We start from the raw sequence: 26,405 nt of genomic DNA, 5'->3' as shown, positions 1-26,405 counted from the left end.
AGCCCATATTAGAGGTCGACCGATTAATCGGAATGGCCGACTAATTAGGGCCGATTTCAAATTTTCATAACAATCGGTAATCAGCATTTTTGGACACCGATTATGGCTGATTACATTGCACTCCACAAGGAGACTGCGTGGCAGGCTTACTACCTGTTACGCGAATGCAGCAAGGAGCCACGGTAAGTTGCTAGCTAGCATTAAATTTATCTTATTAAGAAACAATCAATCTTAACATAATCACTAGTTAACTACACATGGTTGATGATATTACTAGTTTAACTAGCTTGTCCTGCGTTGCAAATAATCAATGCGGTGGCTGTTAATTTATCATCGAATCACAGCCTACTTCGCCAAACGGGTGATGATTTAACAAGCGCATTCGCGAAAAAAGCACTGTCGTTGCACCAATGTGTACCTAACCATAAACATCAATGCCTTTCTTAAAATCAATACACAAGTATATTTTTAAAACCTGCATATTTAGTTAAAAGAAATTAATGTTAGCGGGCAATATTAACTAGGGAAATTGTATCACTTCTCTTGCGTTTTGTGCAAGCAGAGTCAGGGTATATGCAGCAGTTTGGGCCGCTTGGCTCGTTGCGAACTGTGTGAAGACCATTTCTTTCTAACAAAGACCATAAATAATTTGACAGCCAGAAAGTCATCTCTATGGGTACTGGTGAACAGATGACATCAGCATAGCCTGGTTTCAGATCCGTTTGTACCACCTTGCCATTCCAACTCCTATGGTCATTGTCACACGTTCAAAGCTGGCAAGACAGCTCAAACCGATCTGGGACCAGGCTCATGTCAGTCAGACAGGTCTGTGAGTTGTGTCATGCAGATGAGCTGGATCCCAGTCAGTCTTACCCATTGGCAGGGTTAAGGGCCAGGGAGCGAGGGTTGTCCAGGTCCTTACACACCAGGACCTGTCGGTATTGTCCATCCAGCCGGGCCACCTCGATGCGGTTGGTCCCTGTGTCGGCCCAGTACACGTTCCTGCCCATCCAGTCTACTGCCATGCCTTCTGGGTAGTCCAGCCCAAACTCGATCACATGCTCCACAGAGCTGCCGTTCATGAAGGCCCTGCTGATGGTCTGAGGGAGGGAGGACAGTGGAGTTGAGTCAGACACTTGTACAACAGTCAGGCACTGAGCTCAATATGAACCAAAAAAGCCTGGAGCTTAAATAAATAAAACATCCCGATAGCTAAATTAACCCAGATGACAGAAAACAAACCCCCAAAATTTGAATGGAAACCCTAAAACGAATGACTAGAATAGAATGACAGAGAAAATGAGTCATTCTCACCTTGGTGCTGACGTCAGTCCAGTAGATCCTGTTCTCGGAGACGTCAAAGTCGAGGGCGGAGGCCTCCTTGACCCCAGTGAGAGGGATGGCAACGTCGTTAGAGTTGGTCCCGAGGGAGATAGAGCGGATGTCAGCCCGGTTGGTGAAGAGCAGGAAAGCCTCGGGCACCACGCACATCCTCATGTCACTGAGGAGCTCCAGGCCCATGGGACAGTCACAGCGCAGGCCCTGGGGCCGGTGGAAACACAGGTGGCTGCAGCCGCCATTATCCTCCACACAGCCGTTTGTGCCTTTGAGGGAGAGAGGGAAAGAGAGAGACATGGTCAGTTTATCTGCAGCAGCCTGGGAGATCTGGTACTGTCCTCTCTAAGGACTGTTTACAGCTGTCAGTTGTGATAGTACATCATACATAAGAAAACATTTACCATAGTAGTACTCAGAATTATTGTATACTTAATACTGTAGAACTTAAAAAAAATATTGAACGTATATTTTAACTAGGCAAGTCAGTTAAGAACAAATTCTTATTTACAATGACTGCCTACCCCGGCCAAACACTAACGACGCTGGGCCAATTGTGCGCCGCACTGTCACTACCTAAACTCGTCAAAAAAAGAAACGTCTTTTAAAGATAATTCGTAAAAATCTAAATAACTTCACAAATCTTCATTGTAGAGGGTTTAAACACTGTTTTCCATGCTTGTTCAATGAACCATAAACAATTAATGAACATGACCTGTGGAACGGTCGTTAAGACACTTACAGCTTACAGTTATGAAAACTTAGGACACTAAAGAGGCCTTTCTACTGACTCTGAAAAACAACCAAAAGAAAGATGCCCAGGGTCTCTGCTCATCTGCGTTAACGTGCCTTAGGCATGCTGCATAGAGGCATGAGGACAGGGCAATAAATTGCAATGTCCGTACTGTGAGACGCAGAAGACAGCACTACAGGGAGACAGGAAGGACAGCTGATCATCCTCGCAGTGGCAGACCATATGTAACAACACCTGCACATCCGAACATCACACCTGCGAGACAGGTACAGGATGGCAACAACAACTGCCTGAGTTACACCAGGAACGCACAATCCCTCCATCAGTGCTGACTGTCCGTAATAGGCTGAGAGAGGCTGGACTGAGGGCTTGTAAGGCAGGTCCTCACCAGACATCACCGGCAACAACGTCGCCTATGGGCACAAACCTACTGTCGCTGGACCAGACAGGACTGGCAAAAAGTGCTCTTCACTGACGAGTCGCGGTTTTGTCGCACCAGGGGTGATGGTCGGAATCGAGTTTATCGTAGAAGGAATGAGTGTTACATCGAGGCCTGTACTCGGTGGTGGAGGATCTGTCATGGTCTGGGGCAGTGTGTCACAGCATCATCGGACTGAGCTTGTTGTCATTGCAGGCAATCTCAATGCTGTGCGTTACTGGGAAGACATCCTCCTCCCTCATGTGGTACCCTTCCTGCAGGCTCATCCTGACATGACCCTCCAGCATGACAATGCCACCAACCATACTGCTCGTTCTGTGCGTGATTTTCTGCAAGACAGGAATGTCAGTGTTCTGCCATGGCCAACGAAGAGCCCAGATCTCAATCCCATTGAGCACGTCTGGGACCTGTTGGATCGGAGGGTGAGTGCTAGGGCCATTCCCCCCAGAAATGTCCGGGAACTTGCAGGTGCCTTCGTGGAAGAGTGGGGTAACATCTCACAGCAAGAACGGGCAAATCTGGTGCAGTCCATGAGGAGGAGATGCACTTCAGTACTTAATGCAGCTGGTGGCCACACTAAATACTGACTGTTACTTTTGATTTTGACCCCCTCTTTGTTCAGGGACACATTATTCCATTTCTGTTAGTCACATATCTGTGGAACTTGTTCAGTTTATGTCTCAGTTGTTGAATCTTATGTTCATAAATATTTACACGTTAAGTTTGCTGAAAATAAACACAGTTGACAGTGAGAGGACGTTTCTTTTTTTGCTGAGTTTATAAATTAAACACACTTCTTACACTACTACAGCTGTGTACATCCAAATAACAATAAAACCCCATAATTTCCTCTCTCTTACCGGAGACCTCAGTGACTCTGGTGGCCTTGAGTCCCATGAGATCAGGTAGCTGGTCAATGATGATCTCTCGGATGGCGTTGGTCTTGTGGACCCTCTCGATGCTCCTCCTCTGCCAGTCTGTCCAGTAGATGTAGTCGCCCAGCAGCGTGAAGCCAAAGATGTGGGGTAGCTTGTCCTCCAGCAGGGTCATCCTGTTGGAGCCGTCCACGTCAATCACCTGGGTTTACGGAGAGGAGGGGGGTTAATATTGATGGGCAACCCAAGTAGTAGCTTTTGCCAAGTATGAGCATGGAGCAGTTGGGTGCTTTGCTCAAGGGCACAGTGGTAGGAAACGGCAACTGATTTTGTCTGATTAGGCATAAGCAATTGTCCAAGCAAAAGAGTTTGTCCTCGGGCTCTTGTTCTGTAACACACAAGCATCTACCCACACCCATAGATCACGATTCCCCATTTGGCAGAAAGAAACTAGTGGGGATTTTATTTGGCTACCAAAACAAATCTTTTTTGTAAAAACAGCAAATCAAGTGATTTAATTTCAGAAATGTTCCACAGTATTCCCAAGCATAATATTGTATACAGAAGGTAGCATGGTTTGAAATGTTTATGTTTTAGTCAAATATATCTGTTTGGGCTTCTTGCGGTCAATTTGCAGTCTACAAATGATTTGGAATTATGTTCCGCCCCCCCCCGCCCCGACAATCCGCTCAAGAAAATAAAAAAAGTATTGCGCCTGAATCTAGTTGATGATCCCTGACATAGATGCTGTAGGCATCAATATGAGTTATGACATCTAATTCTTGATAACCTGGGGTACATTTAAAACACACAAACAGGTCAGAGCAGGTTACTGACACTAGATAGAATGCACTGACAATGACAATAGTATTTCACAGGTGCATGTTCATTAATTATGTTGAGAACACTAATTTCAAGACTGTTTCAAAGCCAAATCATGGAGACATTTAAAATCAATAAAACTCAATATGTAACTAACTGCAAACTGACAAGCTATTTATATTCAAAGATCACCATTAACTATGGAGCATGACCATCAATATCTCTATCTGGGGAAAAACACAATTTATGCTAAGTGGGAGACCACGCAGAGTATATCATATTTAAATTAATAAAATGTGACAGTATATGATTCCCGTCACAAGGGTTGCATTAGAAAATGAAGTAAACGGATATAGGGAGTGGTGCCAAAGCATAACTCTGTCGTATGAGGAGCAGAAAGAGAGAGCTGTTCCTTACAGGGAACTGAACTTATTTCTGAAAAGGCTGCAATTACACTCGACACAATTCCTAGCCGGCATTACTATTACACAAAACTGTGCCACTGAAAATAGACCTGTGTTTTTTATTTTAGCAAACTGGTGTAAGCTCCAGGAAATATTTCAGTCCGACTGAAAATTCTGTAGTGTGGCATCTTATGATGGCCACTCCTACGTGACATGGTGAGCATATTCTACTCTAGGAGAAACTGAGCACTACACAGATCAGCACTGTGTGCTTCTACCATTTCGGTTTGCATGGAGGTATCAGTGGGTTCACGTGGGTGTTAATCACGCCATACAACCAACCAACCCTAGGTCTTTATTTTGGTGGGAGACATGCCGAAGTGGCTCAGACACAAAAATGATAATGAAAAGTTGACTTCTCTGGATGAAAACGATGTCGTCCACAAGCACTTTACAAAACCCTATAGGAACTGAGCAGAAAGGCACTAGTACACTTGCATATCCTGTTCACAGCAGGTATTTAACAATGGCAACTTGAACTTATAAGATCTGGTGGTCTTACAGATGACTTTGGATCGCTCTAGTGAATACAAACTTAGGCCCCTCGACAGATATCGGCTGATGTCTAAATACTACCTACGCATTCACAGACGGCTCTGCCAGTGACGGCCATATTAGTGTGGCATATTGTTTTGCCGAGAAGCTCTTAAAACAAATACTTTCTGTACGGTGTGGTTCCCATCTCGAGCTCTTCCTGTGTGGCCAGGGAGCTTGGAGTGTGCAGACGGAGATGGGGATGGGGCTGAGGCTGCTTCCAAGGGCTGCCTGCCCTGGAGGGGTGTCCACTTGATTAATTTATGTAATTCAGTCCCTCGCTTCCTACAGCTGGTGGAGCGACTCACTGACTTCCTCCCTCTCTCCCAATATGAAAAAATAAATAATTATTGGCACATTGTTGGGTGAAATACTTTTTCTGTTCACAAACACTGCAGGCAGCATAATATGAAGGGGACAGGCAGAATTTGACACCACAGAGAAATGGTGTCGCTTTTGGGGAGAAGGTGAGATGGAGGATAATCCAGCTCACTAAACTGCTCTGACCACAATGCCGAGAGAGAGAGACTAGAGGGGTGGACTGGGTTCACACCGAGCATTCTTTATGGAACATTATACCGGTTTGGCTTTTAGGATAAAGACACTAGATAAAGACATTAGGAGAAAGCATATAGCACTGACTAAGAGGGCTAAGCACAACTCAGTGGAAAGTCTTAAAGGGGAACTGGTAAGATATTCAGAAAGGTTTGCAGTAACACACTGAGGGGGAGAGGGTAGGTCATGATGCTCAACAAAAAAGCAGCCATAGTTTCTATAGCAGCCCCAGCTAGCAGAGATAATACCTCAACTGGACTTTCCTGGAAGCTTCACACAACTTGTGTGGTATGCCATGAATGTTATGATTCCCTGTTTTAGGGAAATGGATCATTTTAAACACTTTTTCCTGCCTTTGGAATGCAAATATGTTATTTTGCATTTAGGCCTATTTAGAGCGTTATCTGTGACCCAATTAAAATATGGATGACCAGTTGTGCTTTGGAAGCAGACTTTCACTTTAATATTATTATAACACAATCTTGGGAGCGTGGTTGAACATAGGATGGGCCGGAGTTGATCTTTCTCGTCTCATGGTTACGTAGGAGTAAGGCATGAATTCTTTCCACTGGTGTAATTAGACCTTTTTATTGGATGGCATACCTTCCAAACATCTGTTTCCCCTTGCCTTTATGCTTTCAGTGGACTATAGGACATTGTTTGACTGCTCACCTGAGTAACCACCAAAAACCCCAGCTATTTTTACCAGCAATGGAGAAAATCGCCAACTCTGGCATTCCTTCCCTCTCCATTTCTTTCTCAGTCTAATCCAGGTAAGATTACTGCTCTTTCTATGGAGTCATGTTCCTCGCCATCCTGACAATTCCACATACACCGCTCGCCTTGCAGCGCATCAAAGGACTAAGTGTGCAGCTGGTTGATTTTTGGCCCTGGATTCCAGCCACGGTGCGGCCACACTTTCTCCAGGTTAACTCTTTCTGGGGCTAGCCTGGGAGTGGAGGGGAGGATGGAGGAAAGTGGGGGAGGGGAGGCCCTAGACTGCAGGCACGGGTAAACGCATGGCTGCCAGCACACACTGGACCCTCTGTGCTGTTAACACGCCAGCTGCCTAGGCTAATTAGTCCAGAACAAACCTAAACAGGCCTCTGAGGTCATTAAAACATAATGCCACAGGGAGAAAAAAAAAGTGTCGATGGAATTTACCTCCCCTTCTACCAAAAAGGAAAATCTTGCAAACAAAACACAAAATGGACTCAAAATTTAGGACCAACCGAGAAAACAAAAAAACTGCACTTTCATGGCCATCCTATCAGCAGGAGTCTATCCCCCTCTGTTCTATTCATTTTTTACTGAGACAATTAGACATGGCCTTCGCCACTGAAAGATGGGTGCACCATTTTTTCTCCCTGCTCTTTTTCAGAGACAATTATGCACTGGGAGAGTTGTTTTTATAGTGTGAGAACCCTTTTCTTGACCGAGGAAAACATAAACAAAACAGAAAACACAAAAGTCTCATCAGTAATTCAGGGAAAAGTCAATCCTCGGCAGGCTACAATGCCAGCCAATTGTAAACGTCCTCTTTGCGCCTCAGTGTCATTGAGATGCCTTACAAATTCAATCTGCAGGCCGGGGCAGTGTGACGGAAGGCTGCATGGCCCTCAAAGCCCAGTCTTAGTTTCTACTAGCTAGCAGCTTATAGTGGAACTGACAGTGTTTTAACTACTTTGTAAATATGAAACAGACAATGATAATATCAGTCAAAAGTATAAAATTGACAGTTTATGCTTCAAAACCAACTTCATAAGAGGTTTTACAAAAGAGGTTATATTTGACAAAAAAATGTCATTATGTAGAGCTGGGATGGTCAACTTTTATTGGGAAGGGAGTCACAAAAAACAACTCATCATGAGGGGTCACAGTGGCTCGTGGGTTTGCGTACCCACATCCATACCACGCCCCCTTTGCGAGCAAAACATTTGTAAGTTAATTTCCTGCAATTCCACACATTTTTCCATGGTGCGGAGAGAATATGTAGCTATTTGTTTGGCAAGCTAAAACCACAGAGCCTAGCTAGCTGCTGGAAGGATGTCATGGCATTGGATGGACGAGTGGTTGAGTGGCAGACTTTCCTCCCATATCGTTTTTTGGTGGCTACACCTAGAGATGCAGGTGTCATTTGGTAAGCTAGCAAGAAATGTGAATCACTTCCCCTAAAGTATGTTGTTCCAAGATGGCGTAGCAGTGTAGACGTGTTTGTTTAGTCCTCTCGTGTACGTTTGTATTTCTTGTATATATTTTACTTTTTTTTCTCTTTTCGATTTTTTATTCGATTATACCTTCCAGTAACCTACCTCACCCAATGTGATACGGAGTCGCTATTATTTTTTAACTTTGGAACACATTCAAGAACCCCCAGTAGCTAACCAGCTAATCAGCTACAAGCCATGTAGCCATTTTTAGCCGCTGCTAGCAGCTTTTACCTTCTGCACAGACACAAGCCCTGTTATTAGCCTGGATATTACTCACCAATTTACCAGCATCGGACTGTCTCTCGACAACAACGCCGGATTCCTGCCGTAATCCCTGAGCCACTACTTCTGATCCTCACAGCTAGCTTGCAGCTAGCGCCACTGCCACGAAGCTAGCACCAGTTAGCAAACACAATTCTACAATCACAACCTCTCATTCGCCGTCGCCATCCGGCTTGGATTCTCTGTCGACACGGCCACGTCTGGTCTGCAGGCGAATACCCCATCCGCTGTGCCCTCAACCGGCCTCTGTCTGAGCAGACCACCCCCGGGCTACTAACTTTAAACGCTGCGTGCTAGCTTTTTTGTGGCTTCCCTGCTCCATCTACGGCTGCCCCCTGGACACTATGATCACTTGGCTACATAGCTGATGCCTGCCGGACTGTCCATTAATTCACGGTACTCCATTCTGTTTATTTGTGTTTTATCTGTCGGCTCTGTGTTTTAACTCAGGCTATGTGTGTAGTTAATCCGACCCTCTCTGCCTAGTCGTCGCCATTTTTACCTGCTGTTGCTGTGTTAGCTGACTAGCTGCTGTTATCTCACCTGTTTTTTTAGCTAGCTCTCCCAATCAAGACCTGCAATCACTTTATGCCTTACTGTATGTCTCTCTCAAATATCAATATGCCCTGTATACTGTTGTTCAGGCTAGTTATCATTGTTTTGGTTTGCAATGGACCCCGTAGTTCCACTCTCCGTACCTCTGATACCTCCTTTGTCCCACCTCCCACACATGCGGTGACCTCACCCATTGAGACCAGCATGTCCAGAGATACAACCTCTCTTATCATCACCCAGTGCCTGGGCTTGACTCCGCTGTACCCGTGCCCCACCATACCCCTGTCTGCACATTATGCCCAGAATCTATTCTACCACGCCCATGTAACAGTATAACTTTAGTACGTCCCCTCGCCCCGACACGGGCGCGAACCAGGGACCCTCTGCACACATCAACAACTGACACCCACGAAGCGTCGTTACCCATCGCTCCACAAAAGCCGCGGCTCTTGCAGAGCAAGGGGCAACCCTACTTAAAGTCTCAGAGCAAGTGACGTAACTGATTGAAATGCTACTAGCGCGTACCCGCTAACTAGCTAGCCATTTCACATCCGTTACACTCATCCCCCTTTCAACCTCCTCCTTTTCCGCAGCAACCAGTGATCCGGGTCAACAGCATCAATGTAACAGTATAACTTTAAACCGTCCCCTCGCCCCAACACGGGCGCGAACCAGGGACCTTCTGCACACATCAACAACGGTCGCCCACGAAGCATCGTTACCCATCGCTCCACAAAGGCCACGGCTCTTGCAGAGCAAGGGGCAACACTACTTAAGTCTCAGAGCAAGTGACGTAACTGATTGAAATGCTACTAGCGCGCACCCGCTAACTAGCTAGCCATTTCACATCCGTTACACTCACCCCCCTTTCAACCTCCTCCTTTTCCGCAGCAACCAGTGATCCGGGTCACGGCACCAATGTAACAGTATAACTTTAGTACGTCCCCTCGCCCCGACACGGGCGCGAACCAGGGACCCTCTGCACACATCAACAACTGACACCCACGAAGCGTCGTTACCCATCGCTCCACAAAAGCCGCGGCTCTTGCAGAGCAAGGGGCAACCCTACTTAAAGTCTCAGAGCAAGTGACGTAACTGATTAAAATGCTACTAGCGCGTACCCGCTAACTAGCTAGCCATTTCACATCCGTTACACTCACCCCCCTTTCAACCTCCTCCTTTTCCGCAGCAACCAGTGATCCGGGTCACGGCACCACTGTAACAGTACTCTTCTTGCGTTGTGTACAATCAATCCTCGACACGAATTCCAACGTGTTGCACCAGTCATGGAGATTTATCCCAGTGAACAAGCACCAAACCAGCGTGCGTGAGTGCAGAGTTGGATGGTGAGCCGTGCATTGCATGACGTGCAATTTTGTGCTGTTCCTACCAGAATAAATCTCCATGACTGGTGCAACACGTTGGAATTCGTGTCGAGGATTGATTGTACACAACGCAAGAAGAGTACTGTTACACCCATAAATCTGCTCCTTTTATTCCTTGTCCCCAACACTCTAGGCGACCAGTTTTGATAGCCTTTAGCCGCACCCTCATCCTACTACTCCTCTGTTCCTCGGGTGATGTGGAGGTAAACCCAGGCCCTGCATGTCCCGAGGCACCCTCATTTGTTGACTTCTGTGATCGAAAAAGCCTTGGCCTCATGCATGTCAACATCAGAAGCCTCCTCCCTAAGTTTGTCTTACTCACCGCTTTAGCACACTCTACCAACCCTGATGTCCTTGCCGTGTCTGAATCCTGGCTTAGGAAGGCCACCAAAAATTTTGAGATTTCTATACCCAACTGTAACACTTTCCGTCAAGATAGAACTGCCAAAGGGGGAGGAGTTGCAATCTACTGCAGAGATAGCCTGCAAAGTTCTGTCATACTTTCCAGGTCTATGCCCAAACAGTTAGAACTTCTAATTTTAAAAATTAATCTCTCCAGAAATAAGTCTCTCACTGTTGCCGCCTGCTACCGACCCCCCTCAGCTCCCAGCTGTGCCCTGGACACCATCTGTGAATTGATCGCTCCCCATCTAGCTTCAGAGTTTGTTCTGTTAGGTGACCTAAACTGGGATATGCTTAACACCCCGGCAGTCCTACAATCTAAGCTTGATGCCCTCAATCTCACACAAATCATCAAGGAACCCACCAGGTACAACCCTAAATCCGTAAACATGGGCAACCTAATAGACATTATCCTGACCAACTTGCCCTCCAAATACACCTCTGCTGTCTTCAATCAAGATCTCAGCGATCACTGCCTCATTGCCTGTATCCGCTACGGGTCCGCGGTCAAACGACCACCCCTCATCACTGTCAAACGCTCCCTAAAACACTTCTGCGAGCAGGCCTTTTTAATCGACCTGGTCCGGCTACCCTGGAAGGATATTGACCTCATCCTGTCAGTTGAGGATGCCTGGTCATTCTTTAAAAGTTACTTCCTCACCATATTAGACAAGCATGCTCCGTCCAGAAAATGCAAAACTAAGAACAGATATAGCCCTTGGTTCACTCCAGACCTGACTGCCCTCGACCAGCACAAAAACATCCTGTGGCGAACTGCAATAGCATCGAAGAGCCCCCGCGATATGCAACTGTTCAGGGAAGTCAGGAACCAATACACGCAGTCAGTCAGGAAAGCAAAGGCCAGCTTTTTCAAGCAGAAATTTGCATCCTGTAGCTCTAACTCCAAAAAGGTCTGGGATACTGTAAAGTCCATGGAGAACAAGAGCACCTCCTCCCAGCTGCCCACTGCACTGAGGCTAGGTAACACGGTCACCACCGATAAATCCGTGATAATCGAAAACTTCAACAAGTATTTCTCAATGGCTGGCCATGCTTTCCTCCTGGCGACTCCAACCTTGGCCAACAGCCCCGCCCCCCCCCCCCGCTGCTACTCGCCCAAGCCTCCCCAGCTTCTCCTTTACCCATATCCAGATAGCAGATGTTCTGAAAGAGCTGGAAAACCTGGACCCATACAAATCAGCTGGGCTTGACAATCTGGACCCCCTATTTCTGAAACTGTCCGCCGCCATTGTCACACCCCCTATTACCAGCCTGTTCAACCTCTCCTTCGTATCATCTGAGATACCCAAGGATTGGAAAGCTGCCGCGGTCCTCCCCCTCTCCAAAGGGGGGGACACCCTGGACCCAAACTGTTACAGACCTATATCCATCCTGCCCTGCCTATCTAAGGTCTTCGAACGCCAAGTCAACAAACAGATCACTGACCATCTCGAATCCCACCGTACCTTCTCCGCTGTGCAATCCGGTTTCCGAGCCGGTCACGGGTGCACCTCAGCCACGCTCAAGGTACTAAACGATATCATAACCGCCATTGATAAAAGACATTACTGTGCAGCCGTCTTCATCGACCTGGCCAAGGCTTTCGACTCTGTCAATCACCATATTATTATCGGCAGACTCAGTAGCCTCGGTTTTTCTAATGACTGCCTTGCCTGGTTCACCAACTACTTTGCAGACAGAGTTCAGTGTGTCAAATCGGAGGGCATGTTGTCCGGTCCTCTGGCAGTCTCTATGGGGGTACCACAGGGTTCAATTCTCGGGCCGACTCTTTTCTCTGTATATATCAATGATGTTGCTCTTGCTGCGGGCGATTCCCTGATCCACCTCTACGCAGACGACACCATTCTGTATACTTCTGGCCCTTCCTTGGACACTGTGCTATCTAACCTCCAAACGAGCTTCAATGCCATACAACACTCCTTCCGTGGCCTCCAACTGCTCTTAAACGCTAGTAAAACCAAATGCATGCTTTTTTATTTTATTTTATTTTTTATCCCCTTTTCTCCCCAATTTTCGTGGTATCCAATCGCTAGTAATTACTATCTTGTCTCATCGCTACAACTCCCGTACGGGCTCGGGAGAGACGAAGGTCGAAAGTCATGCGTCCTCCGAAGCACAACCCAACCAAGCCGCACTGCTTCTTTAACACAGCGCACCTCCAACCCGGAAGCCAGCCGCATCAATGTGTCGGAGGAAACACCGTGCACCTGGCCCCCTTGGCTGGCACGCACTGCGCCCAGCCCGCCACAGGAGTCGCTGGAGCGCGATGAGACAAGGAAATCCCTACCGGCCAAACCCTCCCCTACCCAGACGACGCTAGCCCAATTGTGCGTCGCCCCACGGACCTCCCGGTCGCGGCCGGCTGCGACAGAGCCTGGGGGCGAACCCAGAGACTCTGGTGGCGCAGTTAGCACTGCGATGCAGTGCTCTAGTAAATGCATGCTTTTCAACCGTTCGCTGCATGCACCCGCACGCCCGACTAGCATCAGAATATGTGGACATCTATAAGTACCTAGGTGTCTGGCTAGACTGCAAAACTCTCCTTCCAGACTCATTTCAAACATCTCCAATCCAAAATCAAATCTAGAGTGGGCTTTCTATTCCGGAACAAAGCCTCCTTCACTCACGCCGCCAAACTTACCCTAGTAAAACTGACTATCCTACCGATCCTCGACTTCGGCGATGTCATCTACAAAATAGCTTCCAATACTCTACTCAGCAAACTGGATGCAGTTTATCACAGTGCCATCCGTTTTGTTACTAAAGCACCTTATACGACCCACCACTGCGACCTGTATGCCCTAGTCGGCTGACCCTCGCTACATGTTCGTCGTCAGACCCACTGGCTCCAGGTCATCTACAAGGCTATGCTAGGTAAAGTGCCGCCTTATCTCAGTTCACTGGTCACGATGGCTCCAGCAGGTGTATCTCACTGATCATCCCTAAAGCCAAAACCTCATTTGGATGCCTTTCCTTCCAGTTCTCTGCTGCCTGCGACTGGAACGAATTGCAAAAATCTCTGAAGTTGGAGACTTTTATCTCCCTCAACAACTTTAAACATCTGCTATCCGAGCAGCTAACCGATCGCTGCAGCTGTACATAGTCCATCGGTATATAGCCCACCCAATTTACCTACCTCACCCCCCATACTGCTTTTATTTATTTACTTTTCTGCTCTTTTGCACACCAGTATCTCTACTTGCACATGATCATCTGATGATTTATCACTCCAGTGTTAATCTGCTAAATTGTAATTATTCGATTTATTGCCTACCTCCTCATGCCTTTTGCACACATTGTATATAGATTCTCTTTTTTTCTACCATGTTATTGACTTGTTTATTGTTTATTCCATGTGTAACTCTGTGTTGTTGTCTGTTCACACTGCTATGCTTTATCTTGGCCAGTTCGCAGTTGCAAATGAGAACTTGTTCTCAACTAGCCTACCTGGTTAAATAAAGGTGAAAAAAAAAAAAAAAAAAAGTAAAGTGAACTTGGCAAAGTTATATAATTTCTCCGGTCAACACAATAATAAATACAATCCTTCAAAACCCTACACCAGAGAAAATTATTTAGCCACAGAGGATCATTAACTTATTATTTTTCTTTGTTGCTTTAGATTGTTTTAAAATCACAAGGTCAGGGCATAACCAACAATCGGGAAGCGTGCTATTTGGGCAGTGCGAGCAGCATATGAAATAGCTAGTTGTAAGTGAAAAGCATCTATAATGGACCTAAGCCTATCGCAATATTTCAAAATACAAATCGCTGGAACACAAGAGGATAAAGAAAAAAACAAACCTGTTTTTGCTACGCTATCAAAATTCTCAACTCACAATAGTTTGAGTGAACAGTAGCTCATCTTATTGGCACTATAGCGAAGAGCAGCGGCCATATCACGGTGAGTGCGCATATTCACTGTCTTTATCATTGGGTGTCTCCGTGCTCCTGGACAGTTTTTTTAGAACAATAATTTCCTCCTCCAAGACGAGGTCGTTTTCATTTATCTCTATTTGTCAGTGTCAGCCGAGTAGCCTACCCTGTAATTTTTGGGGAATTAAAGATTTTACTAGTGTCTCCAGTCGTGAAGGTAAAGAGTCGTAGAATTGAATGAAATAAGTTTATAAAAGGCAAAAACAGTTACCGATTTTTATCGGATCTACCAAAAAAATGTCACTCTAGCTGGGGCAGAGCTCTGGATGTGTGCAAAGAAAGGCGAAGAAAAGCAGAAGTATTTTTTGCGAACAGTGAGTCAGTTATATTGGGCTCCCGAGTGGTGCAGCGGTCTAAGGCACTGCATCTCAGTGCTAGAGGCATCACTACAGACCCAGGTTCGATTCCAGGCTGTATCACAACTGGACGCGATTGGGAGTCCCATAGGGCGGCGCACAATTTTCCCAGCGTCACCCGGGTTAGGGTTTGGTCGGGGTAGGCCATCATTGTAAATAAGAATTTGTTCTTAACTGACTTTCCTAGTTAAATAAAAATACATATATTATTAGCCTAACTTATGACTATCCAATCTACATCATATTAGGAATAGTTGGCTATCTTACATTAGTCTGCAAAGGTGATGACAGATGCAGCAATACTTTATAATTAAGGTGATTTTTAAAACATTTTGTTTTGCTTTTCCCCAAGTACAGCTATGCTGAACTTGAACGACTGTTATCCACAGTTACCATCTTAGTTGTCAATCAAATATATTTGACTTCGATCAAATGGGCAGGCAGGCAAGTTCCCATTGTTGTCACAACGTGGGTTGGGACCGAAGCATGCGTTAGCAGGCAAGCTGCAGAAGCATGAAACACAATGAAATTGTTTCTTCATCATCTTGCTACAGTTGAAGTCAGAAGTTTACATACACATCAGCCAAATACATTTAAACTCAGTTTTTCACAATTCCTGACATTTAATCCTAGTAAAAATGCCCTGTCTTAGGTCAGTTAGGATCACCACTTTATTTTAAGAATGTGAAATGTCAGAATAATAGTAGAGTGATTTATTTCAGCTTTTATTTCTTTCATCACATTCCCAGTGGGTCAGAAGTTTACATACACTCAATGTGTATTTGGTAACATTGCCTTTAAATGTTTTAACTTGGGTCAAACGTTTTGGGTAGCCTTCCACAAGCTTCCCACAATAAGTTGGGTGAATTTTGGCCCATTCCTCCAGACAGAGCACATCATTTTCCTACCTCATGATGCCATCTATTTTGTGAAGTGCACCAGTCCCTCCTGCAGCAAAGAACCCCCACAACATGATGCTGCCACCCCGTGCTTCACGGTTGGGATGGTGTTCTTCGGGCTTGCAAGCCTTCCCCTTTTTCCTCCAAACATAACGATGGTCATTATGGCCTAACAGTTCTATTTTTGTTTCATCAGACCAGAGGACATTTCTCCAAGAAGTACGATATTTGTCCCCATGTGCAGTTGCAAACTGTAGTCTGGCTTTTTTATGGCGGTTTTAGAGCAGTCGCTTCTTCCTTGCTGAGCCGCCTTTCAGGCTATGTCGATATAGGACTCGTTTTACTGTGGATATAGATACTTTTGTACCTGTTTCCTCCAGCATCTTCACAAGGTCCTTTTCTGAGGGCTTGGCGGATTTCTTTTGATTTCCCCATGATGTCAAGGAAAAAGGCACCGAGTTTGAAGGTAGGCCTTGAAATACATCCACAGCTAGACCTCCAATGGACTCAAATGATGTCAATTAGCCTATCAGAAGCTTCTAAAGCCATGACATCATTTTCTGAAATTTTCCTAGCTGTTTAAAGGCACAGTCAACTTAGTGTATGTAAACTTCTGACCCACTGGAATTGTGATACAGTGAATTATAAGTGAAATAATCTGTCTGTAAACAATTGTTGGGAAAATTACTTGTGTCATTGTCACGAATAGCACCGAAGGTGGCTCCCCTTCCTGTTTGGGTGGCACTCGGCGGTCGGCGTCGCCGGTCTACTAGCTGCCACCGATCCATTTTTCCTTTTTGTTTGTTTTTGTCTAATTGGTTTCACCTGTTCCTTGTTGGGTTTTTGGGGTGGGTACTATTTAAGTTATTTTAGCCCGCTTGTGTTTGTGCGGGCTTGTTGTTATTGTACGTAGGAGGTGTATTGTTGATTTTGGGTTTTCGCTGTCCGGTTTATGTAACAGTGGTCTTTGGGTTGTGTTTGCGCCTGTGTTTTGGCTTCACCCATTTTTGTACCTGTTACTGTGGACATTAAAGCGTTTTTTCCCCGTGAAACTTCTGCTCTCTGCGCCTGACTCCACACCCATCATTCTCCTGACGTTACAGAAGCCCGCACCAGGATATATGGAGTCAGCAGGAGCAGCGACCACCCCTCTCCCCACGATGGAGGAGAGAGTCCTTCATCACACGTCCATCCTCCATCGCATCGGATCAGCGATGGATCAAATTATGGAGAGGATGGACCATTGGGAGAGGAGTGGTCTTCCTACTACCCCACCTACCCTCCCACCAGCAACTCTACCATCTCCTCCAGCGGAATCCGGTACCAGCGCTCTGCGTATTACGCCTCCGAGGGAGTACGATGTAACGGCAGCGGGGTGCCAGGGATTCCTACTACAACTAGAGCTCTACCTGGCCACCGTTCGGCCGGCTCCCTCGGACGAGGAGAGCATGAGTGTCCTCGTCCTTGCCTGACGGGTAGAGCCCTAGAGTGGGCCAATGCCATCTTGAACAGGCCTGACTCAGCGAGGGGCCACTACCCAGAGTAGTGGCCGCTGGAGAGGGGTGGAACGACAGGGCCCTGATAGACCATTACAGGTGTAGCCTGAGAGAGGACGTCCGCAGGGAGCTGGCTTGTCGGGACACTACGCTCAGCCTGAATGAGCTAATAGACATGTCGATCCGGCTAGACCATCTGCTAGCTGCTCGCGGACGTTCTGAAAGGGTCCTGTCTGTTTCACTTCCTGGCCCTCCCGCTCCACCTCCTGGCCCTCCCGCTCCCTGGCCCTCCCGCTCTGCATCTAGGGAGACCGGAGGAGGAGGCTCCTCCTGTACCAGTTGTGGCCGGAGAGGGCACACTTCCGGTCGGTGCTGGAGGAGTCCATCTGGGAGTCGAGAGGGCAGGCAGAACACTCCTTGGTCACCCCAGGTGAGTCAGCACCACACTCTCCCAGAGCTTCCTGTTGGTCACATGTTTTTATTAATTTGTTTCCTTAATTTTTTTCCCTCGCTCCAGCATAAGGCGCTAGTCGATTCAGGCGCAGCGGGGAACTTTATAGATCACGGACTTGCCCAGAGGTTGAGGATTCCGTTAGTTAAGGTAGACCCTCCCTTCCCCGTGCACTCCTTAGATAGTCGACCGTTAGGGTCTGGGCTGGTCAGGGAGGCCACGATTTCTCTGGAGATGATTACGCAGGGGAATCATAAGGAGCGGATTAGTCTGTTCCTTATTGAATCACCTGCGTTTCCGGTGGTGCTGGGGATTCCCTGGCTGGCTATTCACAATCCTAAGATTGTGTGGAGACAGGGAGCTCTCCAGGGGTGGTCTGATGAGTGTTCAGGCAGGTGTGTAGGAGTTTCCACCGGTGCGACAACGGTGGAGAGTCCAGACCAGGTTTCCACCGTGCGCATTCCCGCTGAGTATGCCGATTTGGCTATCGCCTTCAGTAAGAAGAAGGCGACCCAATTACCACCCCATCGACAGGGGGATTGCGTGATAAACCTCCAGGTAAACGCTGCACTACCCAGGAGTCACGTGTATCCTTTGTCCCAGGAGGAGACGTTGGCTATGGAGACATATGTCACGGAAGCTCTGGGACAGGGATTCATTCGGCCCTCCATGTCACCCGTTTCCTCGAGTTTCTTTTTCGTGAAGAAAAAGGAGGGTGGTTTGCGTCCATGTATTGATTATCGAGGTCTCAATTCCATCACTGTGGGTTTTAGTTACCCACTAACTCTCATCGCTACGGCAGTGGAATCATTTCACGGAGCGCGGTTCTTCACGAAACTGGACCTCAGGAGCGCGTATAATCTGGTGCGTATTCGGGAGATGAGTGGAAAACCGTGTTTAGTACCACATCTGGCCATTATTTATTTTATTTTTATTTTATTTAACCTTTATTTAACCAGGTAGGCAAATTGAGAACACGTTCTCATTTACAATTGCGACCTGGCCAAGATAAAGCAAAGCAGTTCGACACATACAACAACACATAGTTACACATGGAGTAAAAACAAACATATAGTCAATAATACAGTGAAAAAAAATAAGTCTATATACAATGTGAGCAAGTGAGGTGAGATAAGGGAGGTGAAGGCAAACAGATATATGTATAAATAAATAAAATATAAAAAGGCCATGGAGGCGAAGTGAGTACAACACAGCAAGTAAAATAAAAACTAAAAAACACTGGAATGGTTGGTTTGCATTGGAAGAAAGTGCAAAGTAGAGACAGAAATAATGGGGTGCAAAGGAGCAAAATAAATTAATAAATAAATACAGTAGGTAAAGAGGTAGTTGTTTGGGCTAAATTGTAGATGGGTTATGTACAGGTGCAGTAATCTATGAGCTGCTCTGACATTATGAGTACCTTGTCATGCCGTACGGGTTAAGGAATGCTCCAGCCATCTTTCAATCCTTCGTCGACGAGATTCTCAGAGACCTGCACGGACAGGGTGTGGTGGTGTATATTAACGATATCTTGATCTACTCCGCTACATGCGCCGCGCATGTGTCTCTGGTGCGCAAGGTTCTTGGGCGACTGCTGAAGCATGACCTGTACGTGAAGGCGGAGAAATGTGAGTTTTCCAAACGAGCCCTTTCCTTTCTGGGTTATCGCATTTCCACCTCGGGGGTGGTAATGGAGGGTGACCGCGTCAAGGCCGTGCGTAATTGGCCGACTCAGACCACGGAAAAAGAGGTGCAGCGGTTCTTAGGGTTTGCCAATTACTACCAGAGGTTTATCCGGGGTTTTGGCCAGGTAGCAGCTCCTATTACCTCACTGCTGAAGGGGGGGGCGGTGCGTTTGCAGTGGTCAGCAGAGGCGGACGGAGCTTTCCGTCGTTTGAAGGCGCTGTTCACCGACGCGCCAGTGTTGGCACATCCGGACCCTTCTTTGGCGTTCATAGTAGAGGCGGACGCATCCGAGGCTGGGGTTGGAGCCGTGCTCAAACAGCGCTCAGGTACGCCACCGAAGCTCCGCCCCTGTGCTTTTTCCCCCCGAAGAAGCTCAGGTCAGCGGAGCGGAATTATGATGTGGGGGACAGGGAGTTGTTGGCTATGGTTAAGGCCCTGAAGGTGTGGAGACACTGGCTTGAGGGGGCTAAGCACCCTTTCCTCATCTGGACTGACCACCGTAACCTGGAGTATATCCGATCAGCTAGGAGACTGAATCCTTGTCAGGCAAGGTGGGCCATGTAATTCACCCGATTTCGTTTTACGATCTCGTATCGACCAGGTTCCCTCAACACTAAGGCCGACGCGCTGTCCCGCCTCTACGACACTGAGGACCGGTCCATCGATCCTACTCCCATCATTCCGGCAGCTAAGCTGGTAGCACCGGTAGTATGGGAGGTGGACGCGGACATCGAGCGGGCGCTAAGGGAGGAACCTGCGCCTCCACAGTGCCCGGAGGGTCGTAGGTACGTGCCGCTCGCTGTTCGTGATCAATTGATTCAGTGGGCTCATAGTCTACCCTCGTCAGGTCACCCGGGTATTTCGAGGACGGTGCAAGGTCTTAGAGGGAAGTACTGGTGGCCTACGTTGGTGAGGGACGTGCGATTCTATGTCTCCTCCTGTTCGGTGTGCGCCCAGAGTAAGGCTCCTAGGCACTTGCCAAGAGGGAAGTTATAACCCCTCCCCGTTCCACAACGGCCGTGGTCCCATCTATCGGTCGATTTTCTCACTGATCTTCCCCTGTCTCAGGGGAACACGACGATCCTGGTCGTTGTGGATCGGTTCTCGAAGTCCTGCCGTCTTATCCCGTTGCCCGGTCTCCCTACGGCCCTACAGACTGCGGAGGCGCTGTTCACCCATGTCTTCCGGCACTACGGGGTGCCTGAGGATATCGTTTCTGATTGGGGTCCCCAGTTTACGTCCCGAGTGTGGAGGGCGTTTATGGAGCGTCTGGGGGTCTCGGTCAGCCTGACCTCGGGGTATCACCCGGAGAGTAATGGGGAGGTGGAGAGATTGAACCAGGAAGTGGGTAGGTTTCTGCAGTCGTATTGCCAGGACCGGCCAGGGGAGTGGGCGAGATACAAGGGGTACATTAAAGTGTTTTCCCCCCGTGAAACTTCTGCTCTCTGCGCCTGACTCCACACCCATCATTCTCCTGACGTTACAGTCATGCCAAAGTAGATGTTCTAACCGACTTGCCAAAACTAGAGTTTGTTAACAAGAAGTTTGTGGAGTGGTTGAAAAACAAGTTTTAATGATGGCCGTGGCCATCTGGCTAGTATCAACAAGGGCTTTCTTCAACATATAGTTGAAACATTACGTAGAAAGCTTGGAATCTAGATCATAAGCAGTATGCACGGATATGCATTGCCAAACAATGTTACTCTGCCACCGTCTGGTTTGAAGTATTTTAACAAGGCTGGGAGGCTGACGACTTCCAAAGTCTTTGGTGTGTGTGAACACAAGAGATTGTCTGCCGATACTCGGTTCAGAGGTGCCGAATACTGTCGGCAGGCAAACCTTTAACAATCCTACCAGTGTGTCAGAGCCCTTATAGCAGGTGCATTCCAACATATTCCTTGACAGCTACACTCCTGTAAGTTTTCGCTCCCACCCCAGTTGTAACTAACCTGGTTCAGGTTATCAACTAGCTAATTATTAGAATCAGGTGTGCTAGATTCAGGTTGGAGTGAAAACCTACAGGAAGGTAGCTCACCAGGAACAGGGTTGGAGAGCCTTAAAATTACAAGGCCAGGGCATAACCAACAGTCAGGAAGCGTGCTATTTGGGCAGCGCGAGCAGCATATGAAATAGTTGATTGGTGATTTGTGGTTGTAAGTGAAAAGCATCTATAATAGACCTAGGCCTGTTGCAATATTTCAAAATACAAATCGCTGGAAAAACAGAGGATAAATACATTTTAAAAAACTGTCTTTTGCTAGGCTATCAAAATTCGCTCAAACCCCAGTTGTAACTAACCTGGTTCAGCTTATCAACTAGCTAATTATTAGAATCAGGTGTGCTAGATTCGGGTTGGAGTGAAAACCTACAGGAAGGTAGCTCACCAGGAACAGGGTTGGAGAGCCCTGCCTTATAGGCAACAGAGAGAGAGAGACTACCTGTTCAGGGTTGTTTGATCAATAGGACTGTTAAGTTCCCAAATATAAGAGGATTTCCGTAGTATTTATTTACATTTTAGCAGAAAACCATTCAGGGGTATTTTGTGGTTTTTGGCAAACGCTTTCTAATGATCTAAAGTTGAGCTAATGCTGCAGTCTGTAAACACACAGTCCAGTTCAAAGTGTATGATGGCAGGCCCATGTGGCAAATGGCTTATTAACATATATGCCTACACAAGCTCTGATTGGTTATGGCGCACCAGTCTGTGTAGTCTGGGCCTGAACAAAACTGGCACGTTTTTATTAGGTTTTATCTACTGCAGTGCCTATTAATTGTCCAAACGCATGGTTGTATTTTTACAAATGCCTTACTCTACGCCATTCCCAAACATTCTATGAAAGTATGAAAATGACTCTGTGCTCGCTTCTCAGAAAATATAAAACATTTTATCAAGATTTCCTTTTTTGCTAAAAAGCCGTCAGTTCCACTTTAAAGCTTCTCTGAGGAAAATGACTGAGGCCTGACCAATGCTCCACACAGACGACAGGAATGGCACACACAGCATTTATGACATAAAAAACATGTATTTTTTACCACTGTCTCAAAATTACAGATCATAATTCCAAAGGCCTTTTAAAATGTCAAGCACTAGTTGATCCTATTTCATCTGAATTAAAAAGAATGTAGGCTATAAAGTCAGTGTCCTGAAAAAGTTAGATATTTGTAGTTGTGGGATCTGGGTATTTTCCTGGGTTTGTGTTCCTACCTGCCCATCATATCATTGGGCAGGTAGGAACACAAACCCAGCATATGGCCTGCTGGCTCAGTTTGGGGATCACCATGAAGATGCACATAACAACCTGGTGGACTGCATTACCTGAAGTAGTTCAGGAGAAGAGCACAAATTAAATCTCCACATGAGCATCCCCCAACCCCTTTTAACTGCCAGATTTGATCATTTACACCCCCCCACCAAGGCCACTTCACACGAAACAACCTCCCAATTGGCTTTGAAATGTTATAGTGTTTGGCCAGTTCTTCCGAGGGCCCGACTCGGCAACAAATTATATTATATTTTTATCTGCCGAGAAGAGCGCTGCCTTAAGTCAAACAGAATGTCCATACTGCTTTTCTTTTCCCCTCCAATCGTCCATTATCCTCCCAATCAATCTCAATGTACCCTTCCCCCCCAACCCCCTTCAGTCCCTTTTTAAGCCACCCTCTCTTTTCTTTCTCTCCCTCCCTTCTGAGGGTCGACCACCTCCACAGGAAATAAGCAGGAAAGGAGGAAAAATGCTATATTCTCAAATAACATTCAAACTATGTCACCCAATATAAATGTTTCTACTGTTTGAATCCTTTAACAAAAATGTGTTTTAAAAACAAGACTATTGGTTGTATGATCAAATTCTTCTAGAATATGTTTTACTGGCTTGCATGTTGATGTTAGTCTTCACAGACCAATCTTTAAAAATAATTGCTGGATCTCATGAGCTCCTGTATCCTGTTTACAAAATAATCAACATCCTACTGCAATACACATTTATATTATCATAATCGTAGCCCTCCTCTGGAACTCAACATGAGCCTAATATGATGCCGAACTCCCCCCTCATGGTTAAGAGCCTGGGCAAACAGCTATTCCTCACATAGTACAGTAACAGGATTAGCTTATTGCTAGAAAACTATATATAAAATACAATCATTTGGTTATAAAGGCATACCTTCAAATGGTAGATTGAGTTATTTCCTGTCTGAAGAGACATATTAGCCCCACAGGCTCAAGTTGATATACTGGGATTTATAATGTATGGCATGAATATTTTCTTTAGAGTATATCCATACAAAAAAGCTGGCCAAATCCCACTGTACCATATGGACAAACTCCAACACGCACACACCCAGACAGACACACAGAACCAGAAGCAGAGAGGGTCTAGCTCAGTGTTTCCCATACTCAGTCCTCGGGACCCCAGGGGGTGCATGTTTGGATTTTTGCCCCAGCACTAAGCACCCTAGCTGATTCAAATAGTCAACTAATTAAGCTTTAATGATCTAAATCAGCTGTGTAGTGCTAGGGCAAAACAAATAAACGTGCACCCCCTGGGGTTCCCGAGGACCGAGTTTGGGAAACACTGGTCTACCTGTAACTGAACATAATAATTATTGATCCATGGAACTCCATCTTCTCCTGATCCATACACCTTCCCGGGAGATATGGATATAGTGTCTGGAGAGATTCACTCACAGTCAATCTCATGCACCAGTCTATAAACAGCCATGTATTTCCTACCAGGCTTGCCAACAGTATGTCCAGCATAGCCAAAAAAGTATTACATTTACATGGTGTTGCAGCTTTCACACTCAGACAATCCTGCTGATCCAGGAGGCATGAGTAAATGCATAACTTGGGTAAGAAAAGCTTTGGGGCTCATTTAGGCTGTTCATTCAGAATCATTACAGCAAAGAGTACTGTCAACAGTATACAGAACCAGTATACAAAACATTATTTAGCCTATATTTACAATATCAGTCAATTGTTGAGCCCACCTGCACACACACATAACTTAGGCATAAGTGATGGGGAAATCAACCCTCCAAGCACCATATTCAAGAAAAATGTAGCCTTAATGTTAATGTTGCTAGGAACTATCACAGTTCATTCCTTTCTTCTCAACTGGGTTTTCAAAGAACAGTCTAAACAGGCTGGATGTCTCAGCAACTTCTTTAAATGCCACTCAGGCCTATTTGCCTGTAAATTCCAACACAATGTGGTATTTGGGATACATATGGGCTGCATTGTGAACAGACAAGTCAACAGCTGCTGGCAACTCATCACAACACTGCTATGGAACGAGGGGTAGCCACAGCACAATCAAGTTAAGCCACAAACACAGCCAGAACAGGAGCAGAGGAACTCACAGGCCCCCCCCGCCTGCTGACAGATGTGGAAGAATGCACATCCCTATGGAAATGAGACAGATTATCGTGCAGCATGGAGCTGGGACTGCCTCTCTGGCTGAACACTACGAGACCAGGCAGGCTCAAAGCTGGAGCTAGGGAGAAGAGCCAGACAGCACTCTTTACAGGTATTAACCTTTGAAGAAGCCGATCACGTCCTCCCATATAGCAGGGCTGTAACGTCAAAAAGAAAACACACGTTCTTCTTGATTCAAGAGCCTACTCTCCAAACCATCTTTAGTTTTTATTTGTTATTTACAAAGGTGCACTGCTATGATCCATCAAGACGATGATGATGAGCGTTTACCGGCGAGGTATCTTGGAAAATTGTAGCAAGACACCTGAAACAGGTAATAGCTAATAGTTCTCTTCCTGTAAAAAATGTATTGGAAAACCTCCATTCATTTAGCCTAATTATGTCAGACACATTGGAGTTTAATAGGTTTAAGCCAGCTCTTAACCATCAGTCTGGGCAGCCATCTTTAAAACACTAACCTTGATGAATGCACTCAAAGAGCTGCACTTGCCACTAATGAGTCTTTCAGATACCTAGAGATGCGTTTTCTAAAACAGCCATGTCCATGATGTATAGCGAAGTGAGTGAGCAGATGGGCCGATGGGGGTGGAAAATATTACAAAAAGTTAGGTGTCTTCAATTCTCCTCAAACATGGTATCCTTCCTCAGAGCTTGGCACATCAATGTTTTACGACCTCACTGTATAAGGCAAAAAACAGCAACAATCTGTTACCAGGCAATTAACTTCTTAGCTTCTCCGACAAGGGGCTTTTTAAAGAAAATCTGGGTTTTGACTGAAGTTTCCACAAAAAAAGTATAATTTATCAAGGCACTGTTAAATGGGAGCAGACCCTTTCAGGGAGAAAGGCCAGTTATTTATTTTTGCGTAATTTAAAGCAAAGGAAGCCAAACTATTAGACTCCAGATGCGGTGACAAGTGAGCTATAAAACGTAGCAGTGCAAACAAAACAAGCCAACAAGGCCAGCACAACAAGCTTGTACAAAGATGTCTTAATGGACACCTCTGAACATGAGATACACATGCCATCACCCCCCTTCCCTCTTAATAAAAGCCACAGATTCCATAGTAAGCCTTTGGACAGCCTGTAGGAAGAGGGGAACATCCCAGCTGATGCTGGGCCAGACTTAATCCCTCAAAAGTCTTACTGAACACAAACACACTATGATGGGCAAAGAAATCCATTGGGGAATGGGAATTTAAGGAGTTTTTGAACTTTTTTCCTAGAAGTTGGTGGTTTGAGTTTACGGACTGTGGGAGTGGTCGGACAGGCATTAGCAGAGTGAGTCTGCGTGACTCAACTCACCTGTTGATGAGCAGTTGAGACTGACCGATCAGAGGGCTATGTACGTGTTGAGTGCTCTATGGCTTACCCAGCTGCTGTCCCACCCACCGTACTGAATGTGAAGAGGCTTGGACGGGCCACTTACACTGAGACTAAAGCTGTCATTAGCATGGCCAATGTTTTAGAGAGAGGCCCCTTGTTGGAAAATCCTCCACAAATTAAGTTTCACGG

At 46.2% G+C, this 26,405-nt stretch overlaps 1 protein-coding gene across 3 annotated transcripts in view; it reads right to left on the bottom strand.

Moving 5' to 3' along the window:
* Positions 1–26,405, bottom strand: part of LOC129867207 (low-density lipoprotein receptor-related protein 5-like) — a 95,952-nt gene that overhangs the window by 12,445 nt on the left and 57,102 nt on the right. For all 3 annotated transcript variants that reach the window (XM_055940457.1, XM_055940458.1, XM_055940459.1), the window contains 3 exons: positions 3,389–3,605; positions 1,315–1,604; positions 874–1,100 (listed from right to left, as the gene is read on the bottom strand). In XM_055940457.1, coding sequence (XP_055796432.1) covers positions 874–1,100; positions 1,315–1,604; positions 3,389–3,605 — 734 coding nt within the window. The remainder of the gene's footprint in view (positions 1–873; positions 1,101–1,314; positions 1,605–3,388; positions 3,606–26,405) is intronic.

This window comes from Salvelinus fontinalis, chromosome 12, assembly GCF_029448725.1.
Source record: "Salvelinus fontinalis isolate EN_2023a chromosome 12, ASM2944872v1, whole genome shotgun sequence".
NCBI classification, from domain to species: domain Eukaryota; kingdom Metazoa; phylum Chordata; class Actinopteri; order Salmoniformes; family Salmonidae; genus Salvelinus; species Salvelinus fontinalis.
This window is presented reverse-complemented; position numbering and strand designations above follow the sequence as displayed.